Below are 24,993 nucleotides of genomic sequence, written 5' to 3'. Positions count from 1 at the left end.
ATTTTTAAAGGGGTATTCCCAACTCTCCTGTTCACCAACTTGCAGGCTGTATGGTCTGTTCACTTCCTGGTTTTCTCAGTAAATTGGTGGGCGGGGTTTCACTTGCTGTCTCCCAGACAAAGCCAGCTCTGCTTAGCTCTCTTCATAGCTGTACATGTTTGCAGTCAGTAATGATGGATCGTTGTAAATAAATTAGAACAGTATCACTGGAAGATGCACAATCTGAAGCTGATGTAGCAGAGCTGAATTTGATAGGTGATGAGAATCCCAAATTTACATGCTACAGGACCAAGAGTCAGCTTGCAATAAACTCCGTTTTAGATCTGTGTTTACATACAGAGGTAATAGACTCCCTCTATAGTCTAATAGTCTCAGCCCTTATCAGCAAAATTCAATTAGCCGACCTGATAACTGGAAGAGCCAGAGATAAACAGCTCAGAAATAAAAGTTGCTCCCGAGCACTTGGCTCCCCCTCCCTCCTGAGAGCAGGTAGCTACGCCACTTGTCCTGGGTGGAGAGATAAGACCATCCCCAGGTCTGTGGTTATGGAAACACGGTGTAAACAATGAAGTGAATAATCTCAGATAGCGACCAAACAAAGCAATGTATTTAGGAAGAGTCTTAAATCCATATAAGCTAGCAGTATAAATAGGATCATTGAGATAGGACAACCCTTTTAAAGTTTTGTAGGAAAGAACAAGAATAGGTTAACTTGCAGATTCTGCTTCTAAATCTCAGCGTAGACAATGCTGCAGACTTCTTATATTTGTAGACTGAGCATCCAAGTTCCTGTATCCAGTAGTGGAGCCAATGCTGGAGAATCGCATTAAATTCTGCAGTTTTGGATTCATTACTGAATTCAGGAGACAGCCTCTATATTGTATTTATTTAACGTATACAGAACCATCATATTCTGCAGCGTTTTACACATTGTTCTCGCTGTACCATATAGGGCTCACAATCTAAATTCCCTATCAGTAACGTCTTTGGAGTGTAGGAGGAAAATGGAGTATCTGGAGGAAACCCACACAAACACAGGGAGAACATACAAACTTCTTGCAGATGTTGTCCTTGGCTGGTTCGAAACCCCGTCTCTGCAAGGCTAGACTGCAAAACTAGAAACTAGCTTTTCCATTAGCTGGTTAAGGAGTGCAGTTCTTTGTTTTAAAATAATCCCAAAACTTGGCTTTACACATTAAAAGGGTTTTCCAAGACCCATACCCCCGACCAATCGGCTATTTGAAGAGGCTGCAGTGGGCATGTAGTAGTTGATATGACTTAGTATGTCATCATTATATGTGAAGTCACTGCCATTTTTGTTTCAATGTTTGTTTTTTCTTTTGTGCCACTTTTTGCTCAGTCTAAAGAGCTCCAGATCAAGAAGCAGTTCCAGGATACGTGCAAGATTCAGACGCGGCAGTATAAAGCTTTGCGAAATCACCTTTTGGAGACCACACCAAAGAATGAACACAAAGCTGTTCTCAAGCGGCTGAAAGAAGAGCAAACCCGTAAACTGGCAATATTAGCCGAGCAGTATGACCATAGCATTAATGAGATGTTATCTACACAAGCAGTAAGTGCATACAGTCTGTAGGAGGCAGAGGTGTCTTCTAGGATCAGATGGCAGCTTCTCTGAAAGGCTAAAGAACTGAACTAGTGGCATCTTCTGCTTTAGGAATGCTTAGCACCCTGGCTTAGAGTTGTCCCCTTGAAGTGCTGTATGTCCATTTTTCAGAAGTAAGGAAGTACAGCTTTGTATAGTTTTTAAGGAAACCTGTCAGTAGATTCATACTGCCCTGACCGTGTGCAGCTTGATATCCAAGCATTCTCGCAGGTTACAAAAATCTAGGTCATCTGACACACTGCTACGAATCAGAGAGTCTTTTTTAAGAAGTGCCGGTCATGGTAGCAAGTGTCAACTGGGCGGCTCTTGCTTGACAGGTCTTTACTTATGCTAAAATATAGTGAGCACAGTTGCCTTTCATTGCATAGCAAGCACAGTGCAGTACGTTGCATAGGGGTTGTTCTTAGTCTCATTCAGGTGCAATACTGAGTCACTTCTGCTGTACCGTGGGACTGATGAATGCAATGCCTGTTGGCACAGGGAACTATAGGGTTCCCGGGTGTCAGACTTGGATTGATCAAATAGTCATGATCTATCCAAAGGTTAGGCCATTAACATGTAAGTCCCAGAAACCCTTTTAAAGCCACTACTTGCTGTGTATCCTTAGCTTATATCCAAGTCTTTGCAGCAAAACGCAACATTTCTAATGTCCTAGAGCTACAAGTGGACATGCGGTTTTGAGGTCTGTTTAATAAGTGGATGACGGATTAACTTGTGTGGAGAGGAAATCTAGTTTATTAGCGAACATGGAACAGAATGTTTCTTCACCTTGTGTTTAGTTGCCGCTTGGAAGACATGACTTTAGTCTGAGGGTATGTCAGGGTCTACTACCCTAGGCAACATAAAAAGAGTTGATTTTCGCTTGATATGGCCAGTAAAAAGAAAAGTTACTTTCTCCACTTTGTCTTTAGTCGCTTGCCTGTACTGCATTGTCTTATATATATTGGCATCAGCGGATTCTGTATTGTTGTCAAACTAGTAAATCTTAACCGGCTAGGGGCAGATACTGAAAGTACAGTGGCCATGGTGTTCCTTTACCCATAGAACAGAATAGAGGTAACTAATTCACTTTTTCTTGTAGCTGCGCCTGGATGAGGCACAAGAAGCAGAGTGCCAGGTTTTGAAGATGCAGCTGCAGCAAGAACTGGAGCTTCTTAATGCCTATCAGAGTAAAATTAAGATGCAAGCGGAGGCCCAACATGAGCGTGAATTACGTGAACTGGAACAAAGGGTTTCCCTCCGTAGAGCCCTTCTTGAACAGAAGGTACGTGATTTACTAATACATTAAGTTGTATACAATGGGCTGAATTTATTGATCTATCTGCGGCAGTTGAAATTGTGGCGCACATTTTGGCTTAAGGTCCTTTCCAAATGTGCACCATAATGTCCGTTCTGTTCCTCGCTTGCCATGTTGTGCAGGGACGCCTCAACCCAACATTCATTATAGCTCGCACCAGTGTTTGGGCCGGAGTTCTCATGGAAATCTGCATCAGCCGTGCTATGCACCTTTCCAAGCCTTTATTAAGACTGACATATTGAAAGTCAGTCTTAATAAACTTGCCTCATTATATTTTTTGTTTTTTGCCATGTGACTTGTATCTGCCTTTGTACTGTTTAGATTGTGTTCACACTATTATTGTTTCCATTTACAATGGATCCCGGCCGGCTTCCTTGACATTAATGCGGTCCATTGGGAATAGCAAGAATATTTAGCAGTAGTAATAGCATTGCAGATTGCAGTGTATATGCCATAATATATTACCAGAAAGCTGTATGCTATTTCACATTATGTTGTGGTTGCAGTCTTATATTAGTTTCTTTGTCCATCCAATCAGTATCTTCTATTGGCATCACTACATACCTTTTCACCACATTGTGCTTTTTTCAGTACATAGGTACAGGTAAAGCCGTACCTATACATTTAAACAACTTTTGAGTTTCTCACAATAGTGACATTACATTTTGTAATATATTTTATTAACTAATTTTGGCTTCTTTCCATGAAATCCTGCACTGAAATTCCCTTTCTGATGCTTATTTATCCTTCCCGAGTTTCTGTATTGCCAGCAGAAATCTATGCGTTTCACTACAAGTACATGTGGTCGGGCTCTTGTATAATACATAGAAGCTTAGGCTAGAGGAGGTCACTTCACACAGATGCATCTCAGGCACAGCCTAGAATAGTGGTTCTGGTTTCATATGAAACATGAGAATCTCATATTTCTATATGTGTTATATCTGCCGTAATAGTACTGAGAATGCCTGGTATTTAAACATGGTTGGTGCTGAGCAGCGACTATTATATGCCACCTGTAATAGAAGTCCTGGTATTTGGAATGCTTTGTATTAGTGAGCAGACCCCATCAGGGGTCTAAAAACTACAGTACAAAAAGAAGTTAAAAAAAAAAAAAAAACGCCAAGAAAATGGTTTTAAATGTAAATAAAACTTATAGAAATTTGGTATTCTTACAATCGTACTGACCCATACAATACAGGCGATGTGTCATTTTGGCTACACAGTGAATGCCATAAAAACAAATCCCATAACAAAGTATCGCAAACCCACCTTTTCTCCAATTCCACCCCATTCTTGAATATTGTCCAGCTTCTCAGTGCATTGTGCTGAATATTAAAATGATATTGCTATTAAGTCCAACTTGGGCCACAAAATTTAGGCGCCCCCCCCCCCCATACGGCTCTATGAGAATCTTATATGACAGCAGAACCACTCGACTCCCCTGTATTATACAGTAGGCCCACTCATGTACAGATTTCATATAGCAACAGAGAAACAGGAGAATGAATAAATAAGGGACAAAGTGGATTTCAGTGCAGGATCTCTCAGAAAGGAGCCAGAATTTTATATTACAACATTTATTAACAGGTGGGATGGGAACTGATGGGAGTCCACAATGCCCCCAAACCAATAATAATGCAGGGTAAAGGCCTTTAACTGGAGCTGAATCCACAAACCGATGAAATCGTCTTTATATGAATATGTAAATTAGGGCTGGGGCCTGATTTGCATCCAGACAGCTGCAAGTGTTGTGGCCCTTTTCTGAAGTCAAAGAATGGCCCAGTACTAGTAAATAGGATCCTAGTTTTCTCCCCTTCCTCTCCAGTTTAGCAGCAGTGTCATCTTCTAGGCCGCAGTAGCGACAGGCCCATATACACACTATGCTGCCAATTCCTTGCCTCAGTTAGTATATGGCATGTGATTGATTGGCTTGTGCAGTGACATATTGCATACAAGTGTCACCGCTGATATGCACAACCTTGTAGTGTGTTATCGGTCTATGCCCAAACTAACATTTTATTCTTTTATTTTAGATTGAAGAGGAAATGCTGGCCCTTCAGAATGAAAGAACAGAGCGAATACGGAGTCTGTTGGAACGCCAAGCTCGAGAGATTGAGGCTTTTGACTCTGAAAGCATGAGGCTAGGCTTTAGTAACATGATTCTTTCTAATCTCTCCCCCGAGGCGTTCAGCCACAGCTACCCGGGAGCTTCTGGCTGGTCCCACAATCCCACTGGAGGCCCTGGACCTCATTGGGGACATCCCATGGGAGGCCCACCTCAAGCTTGGGGACACCCAATGCAAGGTGGGCCTCAACCATGGGGTCATCCTTCAGGGTCGGTCCAAGGTGTCTCACGTGGTAGTACAATGGGGGTCCGCAACAGCCCCCAGGCTCTGAGGCGGACAGCTTCTGGGGGACGGACAGAGCAGGGAATGAGCAGGAGCACAAGTGTTACTTCACAGATATCCAATGGTTCACACATGTCTTATACATAACTGCAAGAAAAACTTAACGGCCATTCCTTTTGATCATTCAACACAAACTGCCTAAAGATGTCCTCACAGCAGCTTTCTCAATGGTACTGAGCAGCTGCCACAATAAGGCTTCCTACACATGCTGTATTTTAATCCGTTTGTACAGGGTTACTTGTATGTGTGTAATCTACAGTATGATTGCATTGGCTGCTGGGTTTTGTTTTTTTTATTTTATTTTTTTTTATTTTTATTCAGGGAATTGTCTGAAGGAAAAGTAAAGTAAAGCATGTTGGGTTGTGCTGAAAGTGGACCTAGATCTAATATGGCTACCTTACCGAACAGAAGTGAGACGCTTTCACAGACTACACAGATTCACTTTTGCAAACTCGATGGGCACTTTGAGCACTCGGAACATTCCCTGGCTCTCCATATTCATCACTACACTCCAGTAGGGCATTGTCAGTCCTCGCTCTTATCTGAGGGAGTGATCCTATCTGGTGGGAGGATTACAAGGAGCATAGCAGTTACTACTTTGAGGCTTCCTAAACATTTCTTTTATGTTTCTGCCAACGTGTCAAACGAATTCGCTTTATCTTGGCCAAAAAAAAGTTTAATCAGGTTATTTAGGGATTGTCGCTGCTTCTAGAATATTCTTGAATCACAGATTCTTACAGCACTAGCTTATTCACAGCATATCCATTCTTTTGCAGAGTGCCCTTATCCTCACCTGTTACACTACACTGGTCTAAGGCACGTCTGTGATGTATATCATAGGGTTCAGGCAGACCAGTCTGCTATGAAATGGCACTTAAAGGGAACCTGTCACTTGGAACAATGGCGCCTGTATGTTATAAAGTAGGAGGAGGCAAACATATCCGTATATAGTTATGTGGGAAAAAATCTGTATAACCTGTGTTTTATTCACTTAAATACAGAATTTTTCCTGCAATACTATGTACCAGTCTGCTAAGCTCCTCCTACTGTATAGCACCATGCACACTATAGGTAGGCCTCCATGTGTGACAGGTCGCCGTTAAGCATGGAGATGCCTGGTTAGTATGTGCTGTTTGTGGTTGGAACATAATAGCTAATTAGTACGATACATCTCAGCAATATTCATTTTGGGGCAGTGGTCTAGGAGTAGCTGTGAAAGCATCATCATAGGAAACATGGCGTCCAGTGTAGCAGTAGGCTATATTCTTTCTGTATGCATATCCTGCTCTAGTCACAGTACTTTTAGTTGTGCCATTATGCCATAGCTATATCAGGCATACGCTGATTAGCAAACTCTGGGCTACCACAATAGTAGCTGAGCACATGTCTCCCGCACTGCTGTATGTCAGCCAAATGGATTTTTGTTTTTTTAAGTAAAAAAAAATCAATGTGAACCCTGTTCCATTTTGTCTATCCAGGTGCTATCATTGGTAGCAGTGGTATGGAATTAAGTCCTGCTGATCTTTGGAGGGTATATAGTGGCTGGCCATACACGTTACATGTATAACAGTTGAACCCGCCAATTTCGGTGGACTGGCCATTCATCTAATGTGTATGGGGAGGCCTCCCGATTCAACCTCAATGGCAGATATCTGGAGAGTGACAGGTCTGGCATGTTTCCTTTGTACTTGGGGAGAGGAGCTCTAACCAGAGCTACCTGGCAGCAGCCTTCTCCCCATATAGAACACATGCACACTTAGCCGACTCCAGATGTGTATGGGGTCATCGGGAGAAATTAGGGTGACCGATGTAATGTGTATGGACAGCACAGAAAGTGAAAAGAGGTTTGGTGTGTAGATAGGGTATGTTTGTTGGGCTGTGAGGGCAGAGATGAGCCCCCTATAACTTTGGGCTTGTTCACCCACTTATATTTCAGGCCCTTTTCATTATGTAATAGCTCATCTGTTAAGATCCAATTCTGGTAATTACAAAGCAAATCCTCCTCCAAAAACAATGACTGACTTGATATTCTGCGGTGTGAACAAGCCCCAGTCTTGGCTCCTGGTGTGTAGGCAGTGTGTGTTGAGCCTTGTACCTGCTGCTGCGGCACCTCTTGTACAACTCCTCAATATAAACACAGCATTTACATCAAGTATTTCATCTTCTCGGTATTCCTGCTTCTTGGTGGAATATTGGCGACATCAAGGTTCGGAACGTATCGTTCTACTTACTTTTGGTATGTCGATATATTTTATTTGTTTGTTTTTCTAATCCTCACTACATAAACCATAGCATTTATGTCCTTGCTATTTGGGAGACCATTTGTAATATTGGGAGAATGACAAGTCAAATATTTCACCCTTTATGTATGTTTAAAGAGGACCAGTCGGCTTTCTGCAGTCACCGCGCTGACGTTTCATTTCTGAGAACGCTGCAATATGCTGTTCCTCTGTTATTACTCATGGAAATGTAGGAATAAATTAAGAACTGAACACTTACCATTGTTATATATAGCAGGTATTTACTAAGAGACGTGTCAGGAGAGCGATGGGTGCTCTTTACTCATAGGATGGAGGTTTACCTGTAGTGGGATATACGTGATCGCTGCTTTCCCCTCTATATAGCCAATGGTTTGTCTTGTCATACAAGCCAGTATCATCTTTTAGTATTTGCTTTTATAAGATTCTCTACTAGTCAATTGATCATTAATAAGTAAAGATTTTATCTTTAGCGCGCATGATACTCTTAGGGAAAATTCCCTTATCGGAACAGTTTTCCCCCCACGCTGTACATCGCTGTACTTTACCCTTAACGTTTGAAAAGTCAATATTTACTCCAAAATTGTAAGGTCAGCGGTAACCTAGTTAATGTTCTATGTAGGTGCCTGACCCTTATACAAGGGTATAGATGAATTACTGACCTCACAGGGATTCTCTATAGGGTAGAGAGGTTGTCCTTGCAGTCCAAGCCTGCAAACCTATGGTTGATCCGCATTATAAATGTCATCACCGTAGAGACTTGGTTTCCTCTCCATCCTCTCTTTGATCTTATAAAGGATTGTTGTTAGTTATTCATTATCGGCTCCGCCATCCTGAGTCGTGGGGAGTCAAAGAAAATATCCGAATAATCATTGGACAGGCTGATGGAAGGGACAGGGCTGTGCATGTGGATAGTTAGAAGCCAGACCATCACCTGAATCAGAATCACTGTTTTTGTCAATATGCAAATGTTCTTTGAAGCATTGAGGGTATTGTCATTGCTCCAAATAGCTAAGTGACTGGTTCCTTGTTGCTCCAAACAGCTCATTTGCATAGTGACATAGGTCACGAAGGTGATTCCCCCCTTCCCCCCCCTGCAACAGTCATCGAATTACAAGGGCATTGTATTGTACCTTTGGATTTAGGTGACCCTTACCTGTCTATCTGAGGGCTTGGTTCTGGTGACAGCCTTGCTTTAAAACTGCAGAAGAGTAAGGGACAAAAGTAACATAAATTGAATATCCCCTTTTTATCGAGCGGTGTCCTATTCAGCCTATGGAAGAGGTTTATGTTTGATACCCGGGAAGTTGCCAGACTATTACTTTATCATATTTCTCCAGTCTGACGACCTCTAGAAACTTAATGGGAGTGAACCGAACAGCTTGTATACATGGAACATATATTAGATTGTTACATTTGTTTTTATTTCACTTCCATAACTTTACAATTATTTTGGCGTAGCAATCCCTATGGAAACTTACGTTCCATACTAGTAAAATTACTTAAGTGCCCAAGTTTATGTCCACATTACCCGATAACCAGATACTTCTCCTTATGCCGAATAAGACGGGCTCTCCTCTTCTTACTTTCTTACTCCTGTTACAGTTACCAATCTTACTCCTGTTACCAACAATAAGAAATCACAATGTGCTGCCAATTTATTTTGGTTTTTAAGGGACCCCGTTCATGCAGAGCTGAGCAGGCTGAAGTATAGTTTTGTGGGAAAATTTTATTGTATTTTATTACCTTAAAGGGGTTGTCCAGGACCTAAAACTGACAGTGATGATCTGTCCACAGTAAATCAAATTGGACGCCGACCAACACCAGAACCCCGTCCTGATCAGGTATTTAGGCCTCCAGAAGCCATATACTAGGTACACGGAAGGAAGGAGCCCTGTCCCTATTCACTTCAGTAGGAGCAAGGCTGCAGTTCCAGGTGCCACCACTACACTGTATGGATCGGGAGCTGTAGCTCCATACACTCTAGTGGTGGAGCCTGGAACTGCAGCTCTGCTCTCATTCACTTGAATAGAAGCAGGGCTGCCTACTGGACACCTAAAATGGTTTTATATGAATCAAATAAAATGATACTGAATATTTTCTCACCAGATTATGCATCAGTCTGTTCAGCTTCTATACATAGGACTATATGTATAACATGACAAGTTCCCCATAAATTTTTAATACCAAACGGTATTAGAGTGTTAAAAAATACAAGATTTCTCAAGATCTTTAGTTTATTTCTAGTATTTTATATTTTTATTTTGCTTCTGTTACCATTTGCTGCTTTTTATAGGCTGTGTGGCTGCAGTCGATGCCGTCAGTGGATAACAGAACGGCTCCTCTATAGGTCACTGACTTGTACCTATTGTTTCATAAACTTCTGACACGTCAAAATGATATGTCGGAAAGTTTGGCTGTGGGGGTCAGGCTTAAGACCCCTGCAGATCACTAAAATGAAGGGGCAGGGGTGCTTAGCTCAGCCCTGTGCCTCTTCAGCTCCTTTGAGCATGTGGCCTACACTTTCTTTGAGAAGGTACACCACACTTCAGAATCTGATCCCCACCTTTAAGTGATTATATATCATGTTACAATATACTTGTATCGGTTTTACCACTTCCCGCTTATGAGCCTATTAAGGATACTGAGCCTTGATGGCCCCTGCTGTCTGCACCACATGTAGCGATGAGTTTTGGCTCTTCCCTTTTATATTGAGGACCTTTTTGTCCAATGTCCTATCACATTCTCAATTCTTACGGCTTTCTTTACCTCTGCTTCCTTTTGGCTTGTATGGCAGCATTTACAGGCGCAGATGAGGAGAATGGATTGTGAATTGTAAGCTGTGGAGTCTTTAGCACCTTTTCTCATTGGAAACCATATCTTCTTAATGTTACTGCAGGGGGTGGAAACCAATCATGTGCCAATAGTCCAAAATCCGTCCCACCAACAGACGGCATTGCCCCATATCATGCTACCTATGATAGATGACGTGCCAATTTAGATCCAGCCTGTGCTTGCGGATGTGCTCGGGGTTGGAGGGAGAACAAGTTGCATGCAGGTCTTGCGTGACATGATGATGATGCACTTTTTACTGCTATAATCATTTGATAAGAGGTGGTATTTCACTTACATTTAATGCTTCTATCCAAGCCATGTATGACGGTACAGACATCTAGTTTTCATTTGGTTACAAACCGGTTTGTACGCGTTGAAAGCATTGTACACCTGCGAATGTTCGTGAAACAAAATGAGAAACATTCCTATTCTCTGGATGCCATTCTACACTTGCCAACCTCATACGGGCAGTCCGGTTTATTGCCAGACAGTCTTAAGTAATCAGTTGACTTAGTATATTTTTGGATAATTGTCCATTCGCCTCCCTTCCATCTTCTAGTTCTTCCCTACCATCTAGTGGCCATAGAATACTGTTTAAGAGGATCTGTCCTCCGTTCTGACGTGCCAGGAAATAAGAAAGATGCTCTTGAATTGTGCCGTTCTTCTGTTATTCCTCCTGGAAATGTACATATAACTATACACCTGGGTGTTACTATTCCCCTTGTCGATCAAGACTTGTCACTACAGAGTGTGTCGGTGTATGTAGGGAAGTGGTAACACTCGGGTGACAATATTCCAGGAGGAATAACAGAGTAACGGTGCAATGCAGAAATTATAAACCGTGCGACAGCTTTAAGGAATCCAAGTACAAGCGACAGCTCCTCTTGAACGCCCCCATTCGGAGAATAGTAGCTGTCCTATATCTAGTGAGGACCACAAAGTATGACTATGTGCTTTGGTGATGAAGAGAGTGATTCAGAAATGAGGATTTTAGGAGACTTGGATTGTATTTGAAAGTCCTTTTTTTGTGTTGTTTTTAGTACCACACTTTTTTTTTTATTTTTTTTCCCCTTGTCTATCACCAGTTTCGCAGCAGGGACTGGTTCTTCCTGTTGGATATGAGGAAGGTGATAGGGCAGAAAAGACACTGGTGTAAATAATCTACATTAAAAAATATTTAGTGCATATTACACAAAGATATATTGACTTAATAAATTGTAAATGCTAGAGCATTTTTATTAACACTTAGGTTGCTAAACAAAAAAAAAAAAAGTTCTATTTATGAGATCCCAGCGCCCATTTCAGCCAGCCGAGTAACTAAGAGAAAAGACAAAAAAACTTCTTGGACTTGTTAAGTCCGTGCTGTGTGTTACCAAGCTTATGGAGACTTTCTTATTAGAAGCTGAGGTGGGGAAGGGGTAGGTTTGTGTATATTGTACATTTTCTAATCGCTTGCTTGTATTGTGTAGGGCAACGAAAAAGGTTGGCTGAGAGGACGAAGGACTTTGGGTTGTCTAACAATTCTATTAACACATAATGTAACACTCTACTGAATGAAACCTTCCCTCCCGTACCTTCTTATATCCTTCATGTGATCGGGGGTATAGAAATCCAGACTGCTGACCGATGCCTGGGGCATGCATTGCAGGATTTTATGGGGCAGTAAAGCATTGGGACCATGTCATCCTTATTCCACGTGCTGAAGATAAATCCCCTTGACTACTTTTATATATCCCAATGGGATTTCCATTCATTTTGCTGGTCCAGAGTGTGGAGTTTAAGTTGACCATTGGCCACATGAATCCGCCATATGGATCACTTTATTTTGTCATGAGCCAAAAAGTTTTTAACAGGTTTTTTTTCCAACCACTTAACCCTTTGTATTAATTTAGTGTTTGCATTATTATTTTTAATGATGGGATAACCTCCCCAGCCATGAGATACATTGGGTTTACCAATTCATCAGGTTCCAGATTGAGATGCACTTTTGACAAATTTAAGAAAATATTGTATTTTATGGATGGGGCTTTTTAAAGGTGAACCTTTCCATGTTGATCATGATGTCCGATCTGCAGGCAAGTGTGTTTTAGAGCAGAATGGTGTGTAGTTTTCTTAGAAGTGATCCCTGCTCATTGTGGTTTTAGGAGTCCAGTGGGTGTTCCTGGTCAGTGACTAACGGCTATCTCTGTGTACATGGTCAAATAGGAAAGGCTGACAGTCTTAAGAGTCCTCCCGCTGGACTCATAAGCATTGCAGGGATTTAGGTCAATAAGTTCTATTGAATCTCTTTCCACTACTCTATGGGGCACATAAACTAATAAAAATGCTCCAAAAAAATTTGCTCAAAGTTATGGTGTACTTGGTTTACACTTCGTTTTTTATGTTTAACAGTTTCTGCACCTTGTCCATCAGGTGGGCGGGGCTTAATGTGCCAAACAGTGCACCCAAAAAAGCGCCAAAATTCTGTACAGTGCACCAAAATGTTTTGGAAAGATAAGCCACCTAATAAGTCATGTCATTTTAGAGTAGAGCGTCTGAAAACACACAGCATTAAACAGTTTGGGAAATCTGGTGAGGTTTGACTGTCTACTCTAATACGGTCTTGTACTTTACATGGCTAAGGCTTCGCATTGTGGAAAAGATGTTGTTGTTTTTTTTTTTGTTGCAGATTTTGCGTTGGTTTTGAGACGAAACCAAGAGTAGCTTTCAAAGGAATAAGAAATATATAGTTATCCCTTTTGCTAAATCCAATCCTGGCTTCGGCAGAAAAAACTGCAGCAAAATCTGCAACCCAAAAAGCTGCTTTTCAGCAATGTGGGGCCTTAGCCTAAAAGTTAGACCGCTCCATATATCAAGCTGCTTAGTTCTTCCTGTAAAATATATATCAGACTGTATGCTCAACATGACAGGTTGCCTTTAATATGTAACAGTCCCTTTTAATAACTGGATTCATTCATATCTGGTGTTTGGGGTGCCCAATCCCAAAGGTAGACCTAATGGTGGTTATATAGTGCTGTGTCCCATTTGTTCTGCTCTGGTACCACATTGCAATGTATGCCCGATACGTCTGTCAGCAGCCACTGAAGACAATAAACCATTCAGCTGCGTTCTGTTGGTCATGATAATGATATATTCTTGTTGCATTTCCCGCTCCTGGCATGTTTCTGAATTTTTTTTTTTTTTTATTTGCACATTTATTTGTAGTTACAAGAATATATATTTAAGTTGAAATCTTTATTCACTTTACTCTGTACACTCCCACTGTTTGCAACATCTGGACAAAGAAAAAAAGGCAAAAAAATGTTCTTCCCTCCCCTCCGCCCCCTATTTTAGTGAAGACAGAACATGGCTGAGAATGTCTTTTATTAGGGAGAATATGAATGCACACCCGCAGATACCCGGGCAAGATGCTGCCAAGAGATGCCTTACGGGCATTTGTAAAACTGACTTTCACTAAAGTGCTGAATTCACGAGATTGTTATGTGCTGTCGCTGTGGCGTGCTGGTGATACCGATTGTAGTCCTACATATGCCAGTGCTTATGACCGCTGCAGTCATAACTACATTTCAGTCTATATTGTATCTGCTGTAAAACACTAGAACAAGCGGCTTCTTTTGCCATGTCACAGCCACTGTGGGGACGAGGGCACGGAGTGAGTTGATGTATTTGCATGCATATTTATTCAGCCCACACAGCCGTTGCCTAGGGTGGGCACAGGTGGCATGTATACAAAGCCTCATCAGTAGTTGGCATTGCACATCCTCCTGTAGGGAAGCCAGTTAGTAATGGAAGATGCTGGTGCCTGTATATAGAAATGAGCAGCAGTCACTATTGCATGCTGCCTAGGTCCTGAATGGTAGATGCTGTGTAGAATTGAGGGTATATTGTATACTATATCCAGCCTGGGTCGTATCCCACTAACCTCACAAATTGAGCTTGCTCACTGCATGATTCACGTTGATAATCAGAATCCCCCAATGCCGTGCCTTATTGCCTCTCTGCATAGCAAAAAGTTCTTTCAAGGCCACGATTGTAACCACCAGACATGTCACAAGAGTCTCCCTTCAGGGTATAAATACAGTTTTATTTTTATATTTACCAGAATGGTGTAAGCCAAGCCATTGGCACCGCTAAGGTTGTTGCATGTGGGTAGCACTTTAGCGTTCGGGGTTCCTTTTATGTGATAGCAGAGACACCCCTGCTGAACAATGCTCATATTTTAGCACTCCTTTAACTCCTCATTTTATACATTTGTCATTCTACCAGTATGAATAGATCGGAGTTACGCGCATCTACACCCCCCGTCCCCCTCCATGATTGAGAATATTGTTTTCCGCAGCTTTATGTTTGTTTAGCACTAGCTGGAACTTCCTGTAAGAGATCAGCACAAATCCCACACACATTTCCATTTTCTACTGGTCTCCGTTCCTGCGGGTGTGCATTTTCTCTGCAGTGTCGTGTTCCCACACCACTGCCTCTTGGGGTCTTGTACAGTGAGGTCTCTTGTACAGTGTAATGTCAGTATTCTGGTATTCCTCTGGTTTCACAATATATTATATAACCTGTATTAATTGTATAGATTGTGCATTTAAAGCTGTTACCAAGTTGTCAGAAAAGGAAAGAAAATTAAATCCTATGTAATATTTTGTTTGTAATTATCCTTTGTATCATAGCAAAGGAAATGTTTAAAAATCAACTGTAATAAAGTAATTTTAGTACACATGGAGTCTGGCTCTTTGCTACGTCGTTGCAGTTTTGGTTTATTATATCCTGTTTATCTCATTCGACACCAAATGTCGTTCCGCTTCTTTCTCACACCCGCTCTGACATCATCGATCGGTAGTGAGGAGTCGGTCATGTGACTGAGAGTTGGAGCGTCAGCAAAGGGACCAGATTTCTGCCCCCTGTTCAGGTAACTTTGGGGCTCCAGCTGAATGGGTTGGATTTTAGTAACCAGTGCAGGGAATGTACGGGTAAGTTATAAAGCTTTAAGCTTGTAACCCTTTAAGACTCTATCATAGGTTTGTTTGTTTTTTTGTTTTTTTATACATCCCTTTAATGGATGTAAACTGCTGGTCATCTGTGTCAATGTTACAAGATAACTGATAAGTGTCTACCTGTTTTCTTGAACAGAAATAACAGTATGGTATATTGCATTTCTATGTTTTAGCTTTGATGTCTATGTAAGCAGATGAGCAGCAGTTTCCGTCTGCGTTTTTGTATCTGCTAAACGGATGTTCTCAATGTATGTTAAAAACGTAATGTGAATAGAGCCTAGCCTGCATTCAGACCTTTGCAGGGTAAAGCAGCGTGCCTTGGCTTTAGTTTGCTGCTACAAACCATGCCAAGAATTAGTTTGGTTTCTAAGGGTAAGTTCACACAGCAATATTCTGCTCGAAATGGAATCTATAGAGAAAGTATAATGGAAAGACTTGCACCTTTTCTTTGTTTTGGATCCGTTTCTGGTTTTGGCTTTTAAATCCTAATTCAATATACTGGGCAGAATACTGCTGTGTGAATACGGCCTAATATAGAACAGTAGATCTAACACTTGTCATGTAATTGTTCAGCCGCTGGAAGGAATACTTCGTAGTGTTGGGTGAACCTCGTGAAATTCCTCTCATGGGTCTTATTAGTCCTCTCAGGACTCTTGTTCTGGAGGATGAGGACCCCGCACTGAATGCCATGGTGAGGGGAGTATGACTTATGGTTGGATCCCCTTTAGGGGACATGAACCTCTAATTTTTATAATACAACTTCATTGTAGTCTATGGGAGAGAAACTCCGTTATTGTGTCCGGGTTATCTTCTCATACATGTAGTGTCCCTGATGACCTGACCACAATAAGGAAATCATGGCTGGGTTTCTGACCTTAGGAAGTTCCTGCATTCAGGGTCATAACTAGAGATGAGCGAGTACTGTTCGGATCAGCCGATCCGAACAGCACGCTCGCATAGAAATGAATGGACATAGCCGGCACGCGGGGGGTTAAGCGGCCGGCCGCCGTCAAAGCGGAAGTACCAGGTGCATCCATTCATTTCTATGGAGCGTGCTGTTCGGATCGGCTGATCCGAACAGTACTCGCTCATCTCTAGTCATAACCATTGGCAAGTGATCAAGACATAAGACTGTCACCTCTAAGATGGTTGGAGAAAGTCTTTTTAACTCTTTATATTTGCAAACATGTTTCTGTGATTGTCTACAAATTTGATTATGTTAATGGAAACCCCTTTTTAAAGCTTCAAAGGGACATCACAGATGTTTTGCAAAGTAGTAGGTGCAGAGATCCTACCGCTAACTGTATTGGATCGTGCCCTGATATCATTGACTTTAGAGGGGATGCCATTTAGACTCCTTGCTATAGACTCTGGCAGCTTCTGTCTTATTTGTATGAGTCTAACTTTCAAGACTATCTGAAAATCCACTGGGCCAATTTTTGTTGTGATCATCTAAAGCAATTGGATGATACAGCCCTTACATAGCTCTGCCCCCACGGTGGTCATGAGGGGGTCACATAATCAGTTACGTGAATATGAAGCGTAGGCGGCTGAGAGATCAATTCCTGGAGCTTCTGAGGGCTCAAGCGGGCCACACTTGGACCCCACCAACAGACTCTAGAGACAAATTCCAGGAGGCTCAGGCTTTGCTGAATACTTTTCTACAGGGTCAGGCCATCTGGCAAATAAGTGCCTCACAGAATAAGTTCTACTGCTGGGTGTAGAGGGTGGGATCCTTACCGGCTTGCCCACTTCCTCCATAGTCCTGCACCAATACTCTTGGAGATGGACCTACTTACAAATCATGCATGTGTTGCCTACAACGGATAGAAGCCGTATTCATTGGGCACATTTATCAATATGTATGCGCCTGATTTTGCTGTGATCTGCGCATTTTTCGCCATTATGCTTGATTTACAAAGCATTTGCACCTTTTTTTTTTCTTTTGTGAGAATTCCCTATCTGCCACTTTGTGATTTGCCGGATTTATTATTTGCACCTTTTTAGGCACAAAATCATTCCACTCTGGGAGACATGTACAGAACAGTGCAGTCTACAGGACACAATTGCAAAAGTATAAGACACATAGAAAACTAGGTAGAAGCGGGCAATGCGGTGGCTCAGTGGTTAGCACTGCACCCTTGCTGCGCTGGAGTCCTGGGTTCGAATCCCGCCAGGAACAACATCTGCAAGGAGTTTGTTCTCTCCATGTTTGCGTGGATTTCTCTCACACTTCAAAGATAGGGGGGAAAAATGTACATTGTGATCCCTATATAGGGCTCACAATCTACATTTTAAAAAAAACTATGCAGAGAGGAAACTTAACATTTACATCAATTTTATAAATTAAATAATTAGTGTCAAATCCTAAAATGCATTGCTAAGGGCTCGTTCACATCTGCGTCGTCGGTCCTTATTGCAGGTTTCCGTTTCCTGCGTAAAACAGATGCAGGAGACGGAAGCCTGCAGGAGACTTTCTCACCCATTCATTTGAATGGGTGAGAAAGCTGTCCGGCCGTGCGCGGCAGTGAGCGTTTTGCGCTCTCCGCCGCGAAACCGGGTTTTATAATCCGGACACAGAGTCGGACATGCACTACTCTGTGTCCGGATAAAAAAATCCGGTTTCGCGGCGGAGAGTGCAAAACGCTCACCGCCGCGCACGGCCGGACCCGGTCTGTGGTTTCCGTCTTCTGGCATGCAGAAGACGGAAACCACAGAACGGAGACCCCAGACGCAGGTGTGAACCCAGCGTAACTCAAGTGCATGGCTGCAGGTTGCATCAAGAATGCAGAGGTGTAGCTAGAGGGGACGCTAGACCAGGCCACACTCTTCTTTTCCGAAATTCTTTTTCATTTTGGATTTGGTGGCCAAAGTTTCCTCAAAGAAAGAAAAATCAGAGGAGCTCTCTTCATTCTTTGCAGACCAATGGAAGTCCTTTTGTTTCTGTTTCTTAAAATAAATTTTTTTTTCCCCCTATCAGTATGTCTTTGGAGTGTGGAAGGAAACCCACGCAAACACAGGGAGAACATACAAGCTCCTTGCAGATGTTGTCCTTGACAGGATTCAAACCCAGGACTCCAGTGCTGCAAGACTAACCACTGAGCCACCGTGCTGCCCTCTTAAAATACAATCTGATCTGTGTCTGCGCCTTATATATTATGTAGGTGTAAGACACGTGGTGAGGACATGTGAATGGAATTTATCAACTTCTTGCGCCCAATGAGCGAATCATGCCAGAAATTGAAAGGGCACACAAAAGGCGCATCTGCGCCAAAAGAGGCGCATTTGATAAATAACCATCATTGAGTATTAAGAAAATCTTACAGTGGACCCCACAGATATGACTGCATTAGAATCAGAAGATCCAGCTCTCCTGTTCTCCGAACTACAAATCACCTGGCCTAGACGGATTTCTCAATGAATATCATAACCTCTTGTCTCAAGAGATACTTTCTTACCTCACCTGTCTTCTTAATGTCATTTATCTTCCTAACCTTATTGTAGATTCCTTCTATGGCTCAAGAATAATTCTGCTTCCCAAACCTAGTGGAGACTTCATGTATCCCCTAATCCTATAGGCCGATCTCTTTGCTTAACCAAGATTACACATTTCTGTCAAAGATTTTGACAAATACGAGTTAGAGACCTTCCCCTCTATTACCCACCCCTTTCATTTAGGCTTTGTAGCCAACAGATATTTGACTAAAACCATCCGATCTGCAGTGGTAGTGATGGGGCCTGACTTTCATCCGTGCTGATAAGCTTAGATGCCGCAAAGGCCTTCGATAAGGTCTACTGGCCCCTTCTTTCAGTAACTCTGCGTGGGGCCAACTATGGATCCGTCTTCCTGGCCACCTTCCACTTTATGCAGATGCAGGTTGCTATTCCTCTGTTGGTTAATGGTGACCGCACCCTGACCATTGATCTCTTCCAAGACACAAAACCAGGTTCCTCCATTCCCCTATATAATTAAATTTGTCCCTGAATTCCCTCTGGTATTAGATCACATCTTTGCCCACATTCAGAGGAACATCGATTGCATGGGAATTGCGTGTGGCCACCTCGTGCAGATGATCTTTTATTGATGATTCTGGACCCTAGACATAATCTGGCTTCAATATTTGAGGAGATGCAGACTGAAGGATTACTTTCTCCACAACCACATTGGGAGTGTGATTGCTATTTTATTTTGTGAGCCTTGGATTTTGTGATGCAACGTTCACACTTTTGTTCAGGTTTCCGTTTGTGGGGTCCGCTTGGAGACCCTATGAGCAGAAACCTAATCCTCTTTACAAAAGAGCTTACCCACAGACCCCATAGACTATTATGGGGACCGCCATGTTTCCACATTTTTTTTAGGTGGGATGATGGACGGAAACCCCAAGTGCGGAATGAGCACAGATGTGAATCCAACCTTATTCTGTTGATTTTGGGACTGTGCTTAGTAAAAGCGAGGGTTATATTTGGCACAAACTGCGACCAATCCTGCCCATATGTTACTCGAATATTTTGGTTGGTTTTTTCTGTATTTAAATTGAAAAAGTTTAACACATTATAAAGAAACCTTAATCTGGATTTTCACACAGATTTCCAAATGATCTTACAAATATAGAAATCTGAGTTGTTCTGTACAAAAATATTTTGTTAAAATTGATCCAATTCTCCTCTTCCTCAAAACATTCTAAGCAGATTTCTTTCAGAAGCTGGTTATATGCAACAATTGTGATGTGCAGAATTGTTTTTACGTAGGACAGATCAGTTTTCTGGCAGATGAGACTGATATCTGCCACTTTACATGGCCATTTACACATACCAATGTAAATCAATATGATTGGACAGATCTATCTATTTATCTATCTGTTTGTTTAGTTTGAAATTTGCCAAAATTGTGAAATTTTTGGTGCCTATTAAACCCGCCACTCTGTCAAAGCTCCACCTCTTGTCAAGCATATTGTTAAAAAGTGTATAAAATGCTTAAGAAACGTGGTGCAAGGCTCAAACCCTTCAGTGTGTGTGCGGATGATGTGCCTTAGAGGTTAAAGGGAATCTGTCACCAGCATATTATCCCCGGGCCTGCAGATAGATAGGTTAAGGTCACCTGAACATCAAATGGTGTTTTTTGGCAACAAAGGCAGCAATCCACAAGGGGAGAACACACTTTGAGTCGGGAGGCTCTAACCCAGGGGTAGGGAACGTACGGCTCTCCAGCTGTTGCAAAACTACAACTCCCAGCATGCATACTTGCTCTGCTGTTCTTGGAACTCCAATGAAAGTGAATGGAGCATGATGGGAGTTGTAGTTTCACAGCAGCTGTCGAGCCGAAGGTTCCCTATCCCTGCTCTAACCTATCTATCTGCAGGGCTGGGATGACATTCTGGGATCTGGTGACAGACTCCCTTTTAACGTCTTAAAGTGATGTTAGTAAATAATATAGTTAGCAGTTTCATTTCTTGGAGCAACTTATCTCCTATACTGTCTGAATTCCATACTACACCTTTCACATTATGTCCTGTATGGCTCTTTTATCGGGTGTATGACCGTTTCCAGTTGAAAATTTCTTCCTCAAGATCTTTATAAATAGCAGTTTCTTGCCTTTGTAGTGTCGGCCTTCTCCGTCGGGTTAGCAGGTTTGAACTCCTTCGTCTTGTGAACCACTTTTTCTTCTCTTCTGTACGGAAGAATTCGGTTATGGATCTAAAATAGTCTAACGTAACTTCATGACTCCACGCTACAGGTGATTCTGTAAGGAAGCCGCAGTGACCCCCATAATGTGTTAACAGAAGTAAAAAGTAAGGATTGGTTCTGAAAAGTTCAATGGGGAGTGTAGTTTGTGGTGACCCTCGGATAGGGTCATCCATGCTACAGATACATAGCACAGGGACTGCAACCTCATCCACATCACGTAGGGGCTCATTGCGTTCCCAATAACTGTCCCAGGTTACCGTCCTATTCTCACACTGACAATGTAAGGTTTCATGAAGTTCTTGCAGAGAATTACTTCCAAATAGTTTCTCAGTGGATACAACTTCTCCTAGAGCCGTGAAGTATCTGCAACGTAGAACAAGAGAGATGTCGGTATTTGTTAAAAGGTAGGTGTATATGAAAATGGCCATAGCTTTTCAGAGTTCCTGAAATGTTAAAGGGGTTCCCCAGGATAACTTTTTTTTTTTTTTTAATATGAGGCTGGGGAAGAAAAAAAGCACAAAACATATCTGTCCACCATTCTCCAGTGTAACCCAGTGCGGTCCGATCCTATTGTTCCGTTTTTTTCCCCCAATGGAAGTCTTTGCCGTACATAACCACTGCGCCATTGAGCAGCCTCAGGCAAAGCCCGGTAGTGACATCCCATGTCCTTTCCTTAGGCCACTGATCGACCTCAGCGGAGACTTCCAGTGGAAGAAAACATCGAAGCAGTAGGACCAGACCGCACTGGGATACATTAGGAACAACCCCTTTAAGTGTAAAAGGGAAAACTTCTTTTAGGGCTCGTTCACACTGAGTAAACGCGTGTGTATTTTGGCAAAATACACCTGTAAAAATAAGACTCCCATTGACTTCAATGACATTTTTTTTACATGTGTAAAAAAATACGTCAAAATACACGTGTAAAATGTCATTGAAGTCAATGGGAGTCTTATTTTTACACTTGTTTTTTTTTTTTTTTTTCAATGTGTATTTTGTCAAAATACACGCACGTTTACTCCGTCTGAACGGGCCCTTACTGTGCAAAATTTATTACATTTGCACACAATAGTGATTTATGTAAACAATAAGGCTATGGCTACCCAAGGGCTTTGGCCGCCACCAAAGATCATGGGGTTGCCCTGCGATACCTTCACTAATGTTAGTGAACAGAATCACATAGTGTACTGCGACCATGACACAAAAATCGAACTGCGTTCAATCTTTCTGCAATAAGAAGGGGATTGCGAATCCATTCTCTAAAGTTTGTGAAAGAATCTCTGGGCGACCTGGCAATCTTTGGTCACGCGATGGGAATCACATCCAATGTCACCATGTAGTCCAATCCTAAAACAGTATTTTAATAATTGCATGTTTCTTTGCCAGTCATGAATATTTTGTATTGTTATCCAGTATGCCCTCGCTTGCAACGCAATGAAACAAAGAAAAATTGTGTTGTATAACTATATCACTACCAAAAATTCTACAGCACACAAGTTTTACTTGCATGTGAATGACAATATAAAAAAAAATACTGATGAAAATCTATAAAGGTGAAAATTATATTATGTATTTTTTTTTCTTCTAGCCATAAAGAGGATTGTTTCAAAATATCAACTGCAAAGTGTGAACAAGGACTCTTAAGAGTAGCTTCATCTAGAGTCCATGAGGAAGATGCGCATCAAAACACTTTTGAGGACAATTTCTCTTCTAGTTTCATCTTAAGGGTATGTTCACACAGCTGAATTTGATGCGGATTCTGCCCCTTGTTGAAATGAATGGTATAGCAGAAAAAATAAGCGTCATGCTCGCTTTTAGGCATATTCTACCTGATAACTACCATTGAAGTGAATGGGAGCCAAAATATTCTGCCTGGCTGGTGCCAAATTTGCAAATCCCATGGCAGAACTTGGTCAAGCAGAAAAAAATTCAGCTTCAAATTCCTGAGGCTGAATTTTTCAGCTTGTACAAATTACACTGTGTGCACATACCGCTCGTTCACACGTGAACAAAGGGGCGGATTTTGACAGCGGATTTCGCTTCAAAATCCACCCCTTTAAAATGGTGGTCTATGCAGACCGCCGGGCTTCTTTTTTCCACTAGCGGCGGGCTGCTGCTAGCGGAGAAAAGAAGCGACATGTCCTTTCTTCAGGCGGAAGCCGCGGCGCGCTGGACCGCGGCTTCCGCCTAGCGGCAGCACCCTCCTGTGTCGGCTCATTCATTTGAGCCGACATAGGAGGGGAAAGCCGCGATGGTCGCGGCACGTGGGTGTTGACCAGAGAGAGACACGGCTCGCCGCGTCTCTCTCTCTGTCAAAATCCGCGCGGACGCCCCACGTGTGAACTAGACCTTAGGGGGTTGACTCATCATCTCACAATACCATAAGCAAACAGCTGATAGAGTGGAGTCCCTGGTAGGAGACCTCCCCCCTGTTGACATCCGTATGTCCTAACAAGGCTCATGGGCATTGGCTGTCTTCATGAGACATCCCACTTACATTATAAATCCATTTCATTCTTATAACATTTCTGAGTTTTGCATTACCTGCTAAGAATGACTTTTTGATAAAGCAGCAGAGGCCACTTGTAAAACCATGGAAGTCTGGTTTCAAACCAGTCCTGGCAGCGGAAGACGGGTGAAATGCAGGACACAGCCGTCATGTAACTGGATGAGCCACATTCTCCAAGATAAGAAAGCAACAGTCCAGACCCGAGTCCTTCACTTACAGCAAATAGCATGGAACTTGGATGCCTATAGAGAATATAATTCACAGCTTCTTTTAGATCTCCAGGTTCTCCAAAATCCTGTAGTCTAAGTGTACTTAGTGGACAATCATTTTGGCCACGTCTGTTAAAAATGACCGGATAGTAACCTTTTCCTAATGCAAGCAGGCAAAGATGCTGAAGGTTTCTGGTCACCTTTCCAAAAGGGTTGGGAATAACCAATAGTAATGGTGGGTTGTCTGTGACATTCGTCCCCCTTCTTGTTTTTGGACTTTGTCTTGGTCCCACCACCCAATCCAAAGCAACAATGCCACCATCTGTGAGCTGTAGATTTTCCCTGGATAACTCCAATGGATTATCAGGTGGAAGGAAGTGTTGAATAAGAGTCTGAAGGTTGGGCCAATGGCTCCACCACCAACGTGTTGGGTCAAGGACTAAGCGTTGAATATCTTTAAGCAACCAGTGGGCAAGAGCTGATGGTTTGCATATCAACTGGTATCCTTGTGGAAGAGATTCCCAGGAGTCTCCAAAATCATCTCCTAAGCAATCTTCCTCTTCAGTTTCCCGAGTACAGTCTTGTTTCTGTTTTGTACACCAAGACTTCGCCTTGGAAATAAAGCCTATAACAGCACAGGTCCGGGACCAGATTATCCACAAGATTTGTATTGAGGACATGTCGATGCCACTTCTGGAGAGACTTCTGAGCTGTCTCTTTGTGATTTGTTGTCCTTGAACCTTACATCAATACAAACATGTTTCTATCTCTTTGCAAATGTTTTATTTATTTAAGTCCTCAGCACTCCATTGGCTTTGAGGTTTAGTAAAGGTTGAGCTGTTCTTGTGCCAAAGTGTTTGAACAGCAGTTCATGTTTGTGTTTGTGACGCCTGTAGCTAGTGTATGATCCTTCATGCTGGGCTGTGACCTCCCAGGACTGGTAGTGTTCACATGGAGAAGTATAATAAGATTGTGGTTATGCTGAAAATTCTGTATTCAGTCCACTTATCTCTCGGGTCGTATGACTTGGGTGCTCAGTTTTCCTCACTGCTTGATTCAGATATTTGTTTCAGCTGGACAATGTTCTAGTTGACTTTTTGTATGAGATTTAGCAAACACACTTTCTTCTGAGTCCAAGGTTCACTGATGTTTACGGGGAGTGAAGTCTAGCCCA

The 24,993-nt window shown here is 42.3% G+C and overlaps 2 protein-coding genes across 2 annotated transcripts in view; one reads left to right on the top strand and one right to left on the bottom strand.

The window, feature by feature from the left end:
* Positions 1-15,132, top strand: part of TAOK1 (TAO kinase 1) — a 74,988-nt gene extending 59,856 nt beyond the window's left edge. The window contains exons 19-21 of the mRNA XM_075263753.1: positions 1,361-1,573; positions 2,706-2,888; positions 4,955-15,132. Of these exons, the coding sequence (XP_075119854.1) occupies positions 1,361-1,573; positions 2,706-2,888; positions 4,955-5,416 (858 nt within the window). The 3' untranslated portion in view covers positions 5,417-15,132. The remainder of the gene's footprint in view (positions 1-1,360; positions 1,574-2,705; positions 2,889-4,954) is intronic.
* Positions 15,133-20,941: 5,809 nt separating this feature from the next.
* Positions 20,942-24,499, bottom strand: ABHD15 (abhydrolase domain containing 15). Its single transcript, XM_075262630.1, has 2 exons — positions 23,646-24,499; positions 20,942-21,467 (listed from the first exon to the last, which is right to left on the bottom strand). The coding sequence occupies exons 1-2, from the start codon at positions 24,497-24,499 to the stop codon at positions 20,942-20,944; spliced, it is 1,380 nt and encodes a 459-aa protein (XP_075118731.1).
* Between the last annotated feature and the right edge of the window lie 494 nt (positions 24,500-24,993).

This window comes from Leptodactylus fuscus, chromosome 2, assembly GCF_031893055.1.
Source record: "Leptodactylus fuscus isolate aLepFus1 chromosome 2, aLepFus1.hap2, whole genome shotgun sequence".
NCBI lineage: Eukaryota > Metazoa > Chordata > Amphibia > Anura > Leptodactylidae > Leptodactylus > Leptodactylus fuscus.
This window is presented reverse-complemented; position numbering and strand designations above follow the sequence as displayed.

Excerpts from the sequence above, each read along its gene's own strand:
- ABHD15 (XM_075262630.1), bottom strand. The coding sequence starts at position 24,499 with ATGTCCTCAATACAAATCTTGTGGATAATCTGGTCCCGGACCTGTGCT. Across the intron at positions 21,468-23,645 it reads CAAAAAGTCATTCTTAGCAG|ATACTTCACGGCTCTAGGAG; the intron begins GTAATGCAAAAC and ends TCTACGTTGCAG.